Consider the following 12,404-nt stretch of genomic DNA (forward strand, 5'->3'; position numbering starts at 1 on the left):
GAGAATATGATAGATGTCTTGAAATCATGAATGCTGTAGAGCAAGTAAATAAAGTGTTATTTACTTTTTCACATAACACATGAACCAGGCGTCACACAATTAAATCACTAGGCAGCAGGTTTTAAACAAATAAGGAAGTACTTCTTCTGCCAGGAGATGTTGTGAAGGCTGAAAGTATAACTGGTTTTATAAAAAAGAGTTAGATCAGTTCATGACTAGGTCCATTGATGGCTGGTAGCCAAGATGGTCAGGGATGCTCTGGGTGTCTCTAAACCTCTGACCACTAGAAGCTGGGCCTAGCTGACAGAGGGTGAATCACTCAATAAATTGTCCTGTTCTAGTCACTCCCTCTGAAGCATGTGGCACCCCGCCAGTGTTGGAAGACTGGATACTTGGCAAGGTGGACCATTGGTCTGACCCCATATGGCCATTCTTATGTTTGACAGTGCCCACTTGTTATGGAATGTTAAAATATTTTCAGTTTTTGCTTTTTGCTACTTATGTTTTGAATTGCTATTTTGTTTGTTTAGTTTTTGCTTATTTTGGAACAGATCTCAAAAGTAGGAGAAATCTTTCTTGATCACAGGATGAGATATATAGTTTTACTTCACACTTTCTCCAGGAACTTGTGTTAGAAATCCTGTTCATTGTATTCATATATACAGAGCTGACTTCAGTCAGCACTGGATGAGACATTAAGCATTATCTAGATTGTATGACAAACTATACTTTGTATAAGTGGAAAGGCAGTGTTGCCTAATTGACAGAGCACTGCAATGGACTAAGGAGCCCTGGATTCTTCTCCTGACTCTTCCACTGGCCTGCTGGGTGACTTTGGGTAACTCACGTCACCTCTCTGTGCCTCATTTTCCCCATCTATAAAATGGAGATGATATTGACCTTCCTTTTAAAGAACTTTGAGAACCATTGATGAAAAATTCTGTGTAAGAGCTAGGTGTTATATTTACAAATAGAGAGAACTTTTTTTTTTAAAGTAGCGTAGGATCTGATTTTCTTTCAGACCTCCACCTGGTCTCTAATTTTATGTGTACAGATGCTAGTACTTAAACATTTAGTTACCTGATTTTGCCTGGAAAAAGAGACTACCTACAGCATATGAAAGTCAGAAAACTTTCCATTTGGAGGTAAAATAATGTAGGAGTTTGGTCTTTTTCAATTCCATTCAACATTTAAGAATATTTTCTATCCCAAAATCAGTTATGTCACATATTGCATCTGTGCAAATCATTTACTAGTAGCTATTGGATTAGTGTTTAAGAGCATGTTCTGTAGGGATTTGTGTGTATATATATTGCTTGTTTAGGTCATTCTCTCTATCCTGGGACCTTCAGAAATGTGTCTTACATATTGTTTCATGTAAAGTGGCTTTTATTTTCTCCATCACATCAGATTTCTCAGTTAGTTAGCAGGCTTTGTCAACAGAGTCACCATTTTATGTGTTTTATGAAGATACCGTGGTCTTTTTAAAATCAGTCTACATTCTTCAGGGTGATCATAGAATCATAGAATATCAGGGTTGGAAGGGACCTCAGGAGGTCATCTAGTCCAACCCCCTGCTCAAAGCAGGGCCGATCCCCAATTAAATCATCCCAGCCAGGGCTTTGTCAAGCCTGACCTTGAAAACTTCTAAGGAAGGAGATTCCACCACCTCCCTAGGTAACGCATTCCAGTGTTTTACCACACTCCTACTGAAAAAGTTTTTCCTAATATCCAACCTAAATCTCCCCCCCGCAACTTGAGACCATTACTCCTTGTCCTGTCATCTGCTACCACTGAAAACAGTCTAGAGCCATCCTCTTTGGAACCCCCTTTCAGGTAGTTGAAAGCAGCTATCAAATCCCCCCTCATTCTTCTCTTCCATATACGAAACATCCCCAGTTCCCTCAGCCTCTCCTCATAAGTCATGTGTTCCAGTCCCCTAATCATTTTTGTTGCCCTCCGCTGGACTCTTTCCAATTTTTCCACATCCTTCCAGATCCCAGATTTACACCTTAATCAACCCGTTATTCGGGTGGTTCTCTTTTTCAGATCTTATTTTTCTTGAGATGCAGACATCCTTCAAAAGATACAGTTCTGCGGTCTTTAAATTCCATCGTCCTGGAGAGCATTTCCTGCTGTTTAGAGTGTATTCCATTCAATAACACTGAGTTCTTCTTAATAAGACAATCTCTCTCTGCAGGACAGGAGAAATGTTAAGACTCTAGGATTGTAGTATAATAGGAGCCCTTCAGGAGTAAGGTAGTGTACTGGGTTAGTGTACTGGCTTTTCACCTATGGAGATCTGGGCTCAAAATTTTGTCACAAAAAGAAATTAATTTGGTGGTTTCATCTTGTTTAACTATGGTGTAGATAGAAAAGGAGGACTTGTGGCACCTTAGAGACTAACCAATTTATTAGAGCATAAGCTTTCGTGAGGTACAGCTCACTTCCTCAGATGCATATCGTGGAAACTGCAGCAGGCTTTATATATACACAGAGAATATGAAACAATACCTATTCCCACCCCACTGTCCTGCTGGTAATAGTTTATCTAAAGTGATTTCCAGCACAAATCCAGGTTTTCTCACCCTCCACCCCCCCACACAAATTCACTCTCCTGCTGGTGATAGCCCATCCAAAGTGACAACTCTTTACACAATGTGCATGACAATCAAGCCACCACCAACCTCAGCCTGGTCCAGTCCACACAAGAGATCCACTTCCTGGACACTACAGTGCTAATAAACAATGGTCACATAAACACCACCCTATACCGGAAACCTACTGACCGCTATTCCTACCTGCATGCCTCCAGCTTTCACCCTGACCACACCACACGATCCATCGTCTACAGCCAAGCTCTGCGATACAACCGCATTTGCTCCAACCCCTCAGACAGAGACAAACACCTACAAGATCTCTGTCAAGCTTTCTTACAACTACAATACCCACCTGCAGAAGTAAAGAAACAGATTGATAGAGCCAGAAGAGTTCCCAGAAGTTACCTACTACAGGACAGGCCTAACAAAGAAAATAACAGAACGCCACTAGCCGTCACCTTCAGCCCCCAACTAAAACCCCTCCAACGCATTATTAAGGATCTACAACCTATCCTAAAGGATGACCCAACACTCTCACAAATCTTGGGAGACAGGCCAGTCCTTGCCTACAGACAGCCCCGCAACCTGAAGCAAATACTCACCAACAACCACATACCACACAACAGAACCACTAACCCAGGAACTTATCCTTGCAACAAAGCCCGTTGCCAACTGTGCCCACATATCTATTCAGGGGACACCATCACAGGGCCTAATAACATCAGCCACACTATCAGAGGCTCGTTCACCTGCACATCCACCAATGTGATATATGCCATCATGTGCCAGCAATGCCCCTCTGCCATGTACATTGGTCAAACTGGACAGTCTCTACGTAAAAGAATAAATGGACACAAATCAGATGTCAAGAATTGTAACATTCATAAACCAGTCGGAGAACACTTCAATCTCTCTGGTCACGCGATCACAGACATGAAGGTCGCTATCTTAAAACAAAAAAACTTCAAATCCAGACTCCAGCGAGAAACTGCTGAATTGGAATTCATTTGCAAATTGGATACTATTAATTTAGGCTTAAATAGAGACTTGGAGTGGCTAAGTCATTATGCAAGGTAGCCTGTTTCCTCTTGTTTTTTCCTACCCCCCCCCCCAGATGTTCTGGTTTAACTTGGATTTTAACTTGAAGAGTGGTCAGTTTGGATGAGCTATTACCAGCAGGAGAGTGAGTTTGTGTGTGTATGGGGGTGGGGGGATGTGAGAACCTGGATTTATGCAGGAAATAGCCCAGCTTGATTGTCATGCACATTGTGTAAAGAGTTGTCACTTTGGATGGGCTATCACCAGCAGGAGAGTGAATTTGTGTGGGGGGGTGGAGGGTGAGAAAACCTGGATTTGTGCTGGAAATCACTTTAGATAAGCTATTACCAGCAGGACAGTGGGGTGGGAATAGGTATTGTTTCATATTCTCTGTGTATATATAAAGCCTGCTGCAGTTTCCACGATATGCATCTGAGGAAGTGAGCTGTACCTCACGAAAGCTTATGCTCTAATAAATTGGTTAGTCTCTAAGGTGCCACAAGTCCTCCTTTTCTTTTTGCGAATACAGACTAACACGGCTGCTACTCTGAAACCTATGGTGTAGATGTTCAGGCTGTAGCATGGGTTCTAGGAGCCTGCAAGGTGGGAGGGTCCCAGAGCTCATGAGCCCAGATGTCTACACCGTAATTAAACAGCCCTGTGAGCCTGAGGCAGCTGGCAGAGATCAGCCGCAGGTGTCTAATTGCAGTGTAGCTGTAACTTCTGTTCACCATGACACAAAAACACCACAAATTGGGCATAAGATTCTTAGGAGAATCCCAAAACTGGAAGAGCAGCAGGGATATTGCAAGTCAGAACTGTAGTTTGCATTAGTAAGCTGGGGAAGAAATTTACACACTATTACATGGCACTTAAGTGAGAGCTGCTAGTCCCTCACCATCATGAATATTAAATCCTTAAGAGCCACACTTTGAACCCTATACAGTGGTGAGTAGTTATTCTTGGGAATTCCTCTGAAGTCAATGGAATATTTGTGTGAGTAACTGCATACCACTGTCAGTAAGGGATTCAAATCTGGCCCTAAATTCATCTCAAAATTTAAAAATGTGTGTGTTATTTTTAGTTCCAATGGGCCCATCATTAACTATGGTGTAGATGTGTAGATATCCATCCTGGGGGGATATACCCTAGAAAGATCAGATTCTAGCTGCAAAGTCTGATAAATCTGAACTGTATCACAACATTTTGATGTTCATGTCATAATACACCATTACTGTATGTAAATTCCAGCCCAGTAGACTCTACATTCAGAAGATGGAGAACAGTTTTCAGGGTCATCCATTTGTGAAAGTGGTTGTCTGTTTCCCCTGGGGTCTTCCAAACTGGCAGTGTGATATATTGCTGTAACATTACTCTGCCAAATGTGCTGAACTCAAAACTGAAGAGGCACAATGAATTTGGCTCATTTAAACATGTCTTGTTCAGATGGGCCCAAAACTGTTACTGAACTGTTCATCAGGTGGTATCATATAAGAAAATACCTCGAGAAGAACATTATTATTATATTGTTCCACAGAAAAAGGGCACAGAGGAGTGAAGTTGCTCTTCCGTCTTTCATCAACCCCCTCCCAAAACTGATTATACTAATAATTTAAAAAGAGAAATAGTGATATTAATGTAAATTATGTAATTTATTAATTGAGGAAAGAACACATTTGTTAATCAAAAATAAAGTATTTGTAAAAGATCCATTATTATCTTTATGTTCAAACTTCACAAACTAAACAGATTTAATATACCATGATTTGTTTATTTTCATAAGGAGATTATCAGTTCTCTACAACATATGCAGCAGCTGCTTCAGCGACTGACCCAAACAAATGTCAGGATGGAAAGTGAATTGAATACACTGAAAGAAGAATATCAGGTCAGATTTTTCTTGATTATACAATCTACTACTACCTGCTGTATACTTTTGAAGAGTGTAGGGCTGTTAAAGACATCAGATTGCTTTTCAGAGCTTTTGACCTCCTATCCTCTGGTCCCTCAGCTCCTTAACTGTCAGTATGAACCTTGAAACACACCATATAGTTCCTATTCCCTAAATTCCTCAACAAAAAAGATGGCTGCCAATTTTCACCAATTTGTTTCTGGAGGAAAAAGCAAATCTTAGTTACCCTCAAGACTGTTGTTTTAGTTAAGTGATTTTTTTTTTTTTAAGATGTGCTGGTTTTTCTTAGAAAGTTGAAACTCTGAAAATCAAAGGGGCAAGATCCTGTCCTCAATTCAAGATCCTGTCCTCAATTTCAGCAGGGCAAAAGGGCTGGCATAACAACATCCGAAGCATAGTGCCACCTTCCCTCACTGTCCTTGGCAATAGGCTGCATGTTAAAAGTGGTGAAGGGGCAGATCAGGGTATGCTGAATTTGACAGAATTAAACCACCTTCAATGAGTGGCGGTAGCTGTGTCAACAGGAGAGCTCTCTCCCATCAGCGTAGAGCGGCTACACAAGTGATCTTATAGCAGCGGAGCTGTGCCGTTGTAAGGTCTCTAGTGTTGACATAGCCTATCTATCTATCTAAAGGTATTTAGAACCATTTACACACATAAAGGGGATTGCACAGTGAACAAAAAGCTCAGATATTCCTAACTTCCTAATTTCCAACTTGTAGCAGAAGAAGATCTCAAATCAAAGACACACCTGAATTGAAGCACTCATAGGGACACCACTGAAAGAAGAAGAAGAAATAATAATACATTTCTGTTTGAACTGTGAAAGTGAATCTAGCTCCCAATCAGTATATGTATCTCCTAAAAACACAAAACCCCACAACTTTCAAAACTGGAACTAATTGATATCCTACTTGAAAGTCTCAGCAAAGAGGCTAAGGAGTGACTGGAGCTTAAAATATCCCCTCACCCTGTGCACACTACCACTGATGCCAGCGGAATTTATGTTGGTCAGAGGTGTGTTTTTTCACACCCCTCAGCAACATAAGTTTTGCCAAAATAAGTGATAGTGTAGACATGGCCTTAGTCATCAGTTTTCCATAATGTTTCCTTTTTTAAAAAAAAAAACACACACAAAATCCTTATTTTCTGTGTGAGATTTCCTGCTACTAAGTCAATCCCTTAGAGTAGAACAAAAGTCTCCAGGGTTTAATAACTGTCCATCTTGTAAGGCAGTGATGCTCATTGTGCTTTGGTGAGAGGCAAATGGCATCTCTCTCAGGAATGTGCAAGTCCTTCTCAGGCAGAACACAGAACATAAGAGAGACTTGCTTGAATTTATTTTTGCTGGAGAGATTTGTACATCCCTCTTCATGTCCTGGAGTGGCTGGGAATGAAAACTCTTAGCAGTCCTCTTCAAAATGTACTGCTGTCAGCTCTGTAGCTCATTGCTCTGAGGGTCACATCTCTAAGAAAGTCTCTTCTTCAACTGGTAAAACTTCTGAGGTCAGGGAAAGAAAGGAGCACCAATCCTCTAAGGGGCATAAATCCAGGTCACCATCAACATGTCCTAGCTCAAAGAGGCAGAATTCCTCTTGCTCTGCCACAGAATAGGGTAGCTCAGGGCATAGGTAGGGTCCATTTGTCACTGATGCAGCACTGGTTATTTTATGCCAGTTACAGCTGTTGCAGAATGTCATTGTGTGGCTACCAACAGGACAGATGCGACTTTGTCTGTACAAAGTGCAAGGTGGTCTCCATACTGGAAGAGAAGGTTCAAGGTCTGGAGCAACAGGTATCAACCCTGCGTTGCATAAGAGAAACTGAAGATGTCCTGGACGGAGGTCAGGATAGGCTTCTACGGGCACAGGGTTCTGAAGATTCAGAGCAGGCTGCACATCGGGGACAGAAGGATGGTGAAGAAATTTGGTATCATGTGACCTCCAGAAGAAAAAAGGGGAACATCCATGTACCAGCAGGGCAGATACAGGTAAGTAACCGTTTTCATGTTCTCGTCACCGGTAATAATGCAGAGAGTGGACCAGATGATACGTCTGAGGGAAGGGAGCAGAAGGAGACTTCACCGATTGGAAAACATGAGATGCACTGTCCTAGGGTTGGGGGTTCCACGACCACCGCTCCCAAGAGAAGGAGGCGGGTGGTGGTGGTCAGGGACTCTCTCCTCAGGGGGACTGAGTCATCTATCTGCCGCCCCGACCGGGAAAACCAAGAAGTCTGCTGCTTGCCAGGAGCTAAGATTCGCGATGTGACGGAGAGACTGCCGAGACTCATCAAGCCCTCAGATCGCTACCCCTTTCTGCTTCTTCACATGGGCACCAGTGATACTGCTAACAATGACCTTGAGCGGATCACTGTGGACTACGTGGCTCTGGGAAGAAGGATAAAGGAGTTTGAGGTGCAAGTGGTGTTCTCGTCCATCCTCCCCGTGGAAGGAAAAGGCCTGAGTAGAGACCGTCGAATCGTGGAAGTCAACGAATTCCTACACAGGTGGTGTCGGAGAGAAGGCTTTGGATTCTTTGACCATGGGATGGTGTTCCAAGAAGGAGTGCTAGGCAGAGACGGGCTCCACCTAACGAAGAGAGGGAAGAGCATCTTCGCAAGCAGGCTGGCTAACCTAGTGAGGAGGGCTTTAAACTAGGTTCACTGGGGGAAGGAGACCAAAGCCCTGAGGTAAGTGGGGAAGTGAGATACCGGGAGGAGGCACAAGCAGGAGAGCGTGAGAGGGGAGGGCTCCTGCCTCATACTGAGAAAGAGGCGCGATCAGCAGGTTACCACAAGTGCCTATATACAAATGCACGGAAGCCTGGGAAACAAGCAGGGAGAACTGGAAGTCCTGGCACAGTCAAGGAATTATGATGTGATTGGAATAACAGAGACTTGGTGGGATAACTCACATGACTGGAGTACTGTCATGGATGGATATAAGCTGTTCAGGAAGGGCAGAAAAGGTGGGGGAATTGCACTGTATGTAAGAGAGCAGTATGACTGCTCAGAGCTCAAGTATGAAACTGCAGAAAAACCTGAGTGTCTCTGGATTAAGTTTAGAAGTGTGAGCAACAAGGGTGATGTCATGGTGGGAGTCTACTATAGACCACCAGACCAGGGGGATGAGGTGGACGAGGCTTTCTTCCGGCAACTCGCAGAAATTACTAGATCGCAGGCCCTGGTTCTCATGGGAGACTTCAATCACCCTGATATCTGCTGGGAGAGCAATAGAGCGGAGCACAGGCAATCCAGGAAGTTTTTGGAAAATGTAGGGGACAATTTCCTGGTGCAAGTGCTGGAGGAACCAAGTAGGGGCAGAGCTCTTCTTGACCTGCTGCTCACAAACCAGAAAGAATTAGTAGGGGAAGCAAAAGTGGATGGGAACCTGGGAGGCAGTGACCATGAAATGGTCGAGTTCAGGATCCTAACACAAGGAAGAAAGGAGAGCAGCAGAATACAGACCCTGGACTTCAGAAAAGCAGACTTTGACTCCCTCAGGGAACTGATGGGCAAGATCCCCTGGGAGAATAACATGAGGGGGAAAGGAGTCCAGGAGAGCTGGCTGTATTTTAAAGAATCCTTATTGAGGTTACAGGGACAAACCATCCCTATGTGTAGAAAGAATAGTAAATATGGCAGGCGACCAGCTTGGCTTAACAGTGAAATCCTTGCTGCTCTTAAATACAAAAAAGAAGCTTACAAGAAGTGGAAGGTTGGACAAATGACCAGGGAAGAGTATAAAAATATTGCTCAGGCATGCAGGAGTGAAATCAGGAAGGCCAAATCACACCTGGAGTTGCAGCTATCAAGTGATGTTAAGAGTAACAAGAAGGGTTTCTTCAGGTATGTTAGCAACAAGAAGAAAGTCAAGGAAAGTGTGGGCCCCTTACTGAATGAGGGAGGCAACCTCGTGACAGAGGATGTGGAAAAAGCGAACGTACTCAATGCTTTTTTTGCCTCTGTCTTCACGAACAAGGTCAGCTCCCAGACTACTGCACTGGGCAGCACAGCATGGGGAAGAGGTGACCAGCCCTCTTGGAGAAAGAAGTGGTTTGGGACTATTTAGAAAAGCTGGACGAGCACAAGTCCATGGGGCCAGATGCGTTGCATCCGAGAGTGCTAAAGGAGTTGGTGGATGTGATTGCAGAGCCATTGGCCATTATCTTTGAAAACTCATGGCGATCGGGGGAGGTCCCAGATGACTGGAAAAAGGCTAATGTAGTGCCCATCTTTAAAAAAGGGAAGGAGGAGGATCCTGGGAACTACAGGCCAGTCAGCCTCAGTCCCTGGAAAAATCATGGAGCAGGTCCCCAAGGAATCAATTCTGAAGCACTTAGAGGAGAGGAAAGTGATCAGGAACAGTCAGCATGGATTCACCAAGGGCAAGTCATGCCTGACTAATCTAATTGTCTTCTATGACAAGATAACTGGCTCTGTGGATGAAGGGAAAGCAGTGGACGTGTTGTTCCTTGACTTTAGCAAAGCTTTTGACACGGTCTCCCACAGTATTCTTGCCAGCATTAAAGAAGGATGGGCTGGATGAATGGACTATAAGGTGGATAGAAAGCTGGCTAGATTGTTGGGCTCAACGGGTAGTGATCAATGGCTCCACGTCTAGTTGGCAGCCGGTATCAAGTGGAGTGCCCCAGGGGTCAGTCCTGCGGCCGGTTTTGTTCAATATCTTCATAAATGATCTGGAGGATGGTGTGGATTGCACCCTCAGCAAGTTTGCAGATGACACTAAACTGGGAGGAGTGGTAGATACACTGGAGGGTAGGGATAGGATACAGAGAAGTTCCCTAGAAGTTTTTAAGGTCAGGCTTGACAAAGCCCTGGCTGGGATGATTTAGTCGGGATCGGTCCTGCTGTGAGCAGGGGGTTGGACTAGATGACCTCCTAAGGTCCCTTCCAACCCTGATATTCTATGATTCTAACTGAGCGCTCCCTTATGACCTTAGTATGGCCTTGCAAATGACTCCTGCCTCAGTTTCCTCCTTCCACAGGCTTCTTCAGTAACTCACCAACCCTTTTCTCCATTCACACTGTCAGGGTTTCCTCCCTACTCTGAACTCTGACATACAGATGTGGGGACCCGAATGAAAGACCCCCTAAGTTTATTTCTACCAGCTTAGGTTAAAACTTCCCCAAGGCACAAATCCCTTCTTGTCCTTGGACGGTATTCGCTGCCACCACCAAGTGAGTTAGACAAAGATTCAAGGAAAAGAACCACTTTGAGTTCCTATTCCCCAAAATATTCCCCCCAAGCCCCTTCACCCCCTTTCCTAGGGAGGCTTGAGAATAATATCCTTACCAATTGGTACAGATGAGCACAGACCAAATCCCTGTTTTTTTAGGAAACTAAAACCAATCAGATTCTTAAAAAAAAACAAACCCAGAACTTTATTATAAAGAAAAAAAAGTAAAAGAAGCACCTCTGTAAAATCAGGATGGAAGGTAATTTTACAGGATAATCAGATTCAAAACACAGAAGATTCCCCTCTAGGCAAAACTTTAAAGTTACAAAAAACAGGGATAAACCTCCCTCTAAGCATAGGGAAAATTCACAAGCTAAAACAATAGATAATCTTATGCATTTCCTTGCTATTACTTACTATTTCTGTAAATTTAGATGTATCATTCAGTAGGAGCTGGATTACATGCTTGGTCTCTCTCTTTGTCTCCAGAGAGAACACACACACAGCACAAAAAGCAAAGCCTTCCCCCCGCCATTTGAAAGTATCTTCTTTCCCCATTGGTCCTTCTGGTCAGGTGCCAACTAGGTTAATTGAGCTGATTAACCCCTTACAGGTAAGGGGATTCTGTACCTCTGGCCACAAGGAATTTTATATTACTGCATACATAAAGGTTGTTACCCTTCCCTTTATATTTATGACACACACTCTCTCTTGGATTGTAATATATTAAAATTTAACAAACATTCAAAGTAAAGTTCTTAAGTCCATCCTCAAGTTCATCCATTTACACCTTATCAGGTCACTGCCAAGCATTTCCTGCCTGTACTCTCCTCAAGTCCTATGCTTCAACTCAGAAAGCTGCAGGGCTGGCTGAGCTTGGTGTACTCCTTGATTTGTCATTCATTGGATATGGTGGTTTGAGGGCTAACATCATTCTTAGACTGTTTGGACTGGTGGATAGACCAATCCAGTATGTGTACGGGAGTTCAGTTTGCTCCCTATCAACTGACTTTGAGTTTGGTTATGGATGCTTCTGCACTAGCTTGGGGGGCCCACCTGAGATCTCAATAGATTCAAAGGCTCAGGTCTAGCCAGGATTTAGCTCTCCATATAATGCAAGAGTTGAAAGTCATTCATCTAGCTTGCCACACTTTCCTTCCCTATATCAAGGGAAGGAATTTACTAGTACTTATGGTCAACATGCAGATATGTTCTGTTTGAACAGAGAGGGGCCAGATCAACACTTCTTTCCCAAGAGGCAATGCTGCTTTGGGACTTCTGTGAAACCAACTCAATCCATCTCAAAGCCTCCCACCTTCTCGGTGCCCAGAACAATCTGGCAGACCTACTGAACAGGTTTTTCACTAGTCACTGCGAGTGGTCTCTGCCCAGATATGGTCAGATTCCTTTTCCAACTGTGTGCAACCTGCATCAACAGGACGCATAATCCATTTTGTTCTCTAGCACGGTCTCTGATGGACACTTTCCTATTTCTCTGAAAATACAAAACCATGTACACATATCCTCTGGTTCCGCTCCTTCACAGAGTGTTGTTAAAATCAAGCAGAACCATGCTTGAGTGATACACATAGTATTGCTTTTCCACTGATGAGCCTCTCAACTAGGGCTCCATTGACACTACAAGACGACCCA

At 43.6% G+C, this 12,404-nt stretch overlaps 1 protein-coding gene across 1 annotated transcript in view; it reads left to right on the forward strand.

The window, feature by feature from the left end:
• CCDC73 (coiled-coil domain containing 73) overlaps positions 1-12,404 on the forward strand; it is a 242,138-nt gene that overhangs the window by 187,694 nt on the left and 42,040 nt on the right. Inside the window, exon 19 of the mRNA XM_084629795.1 lies at positions 5,422-5,526. Coding sequence (XP_084485921.1) covers positions 5,422-5,526 — 105 coding nt within the window. The remainder of the gene's footprint in view (positions 1-5,421; positions 5,527-12,404) is intronic.

The sequence above is a fragment of the Lepidochelys olivacea genome (assembly GCF_965140295.1).
Source record: "Lepidochelys olivacea isolate rLepOli2 genome assembly, chromosome: 6".
NCBI lineage: Eukaryota > Metazoa > Chordata > Testudines > Cheloniidae > Lepidochelys > Lepidochelys olivacea.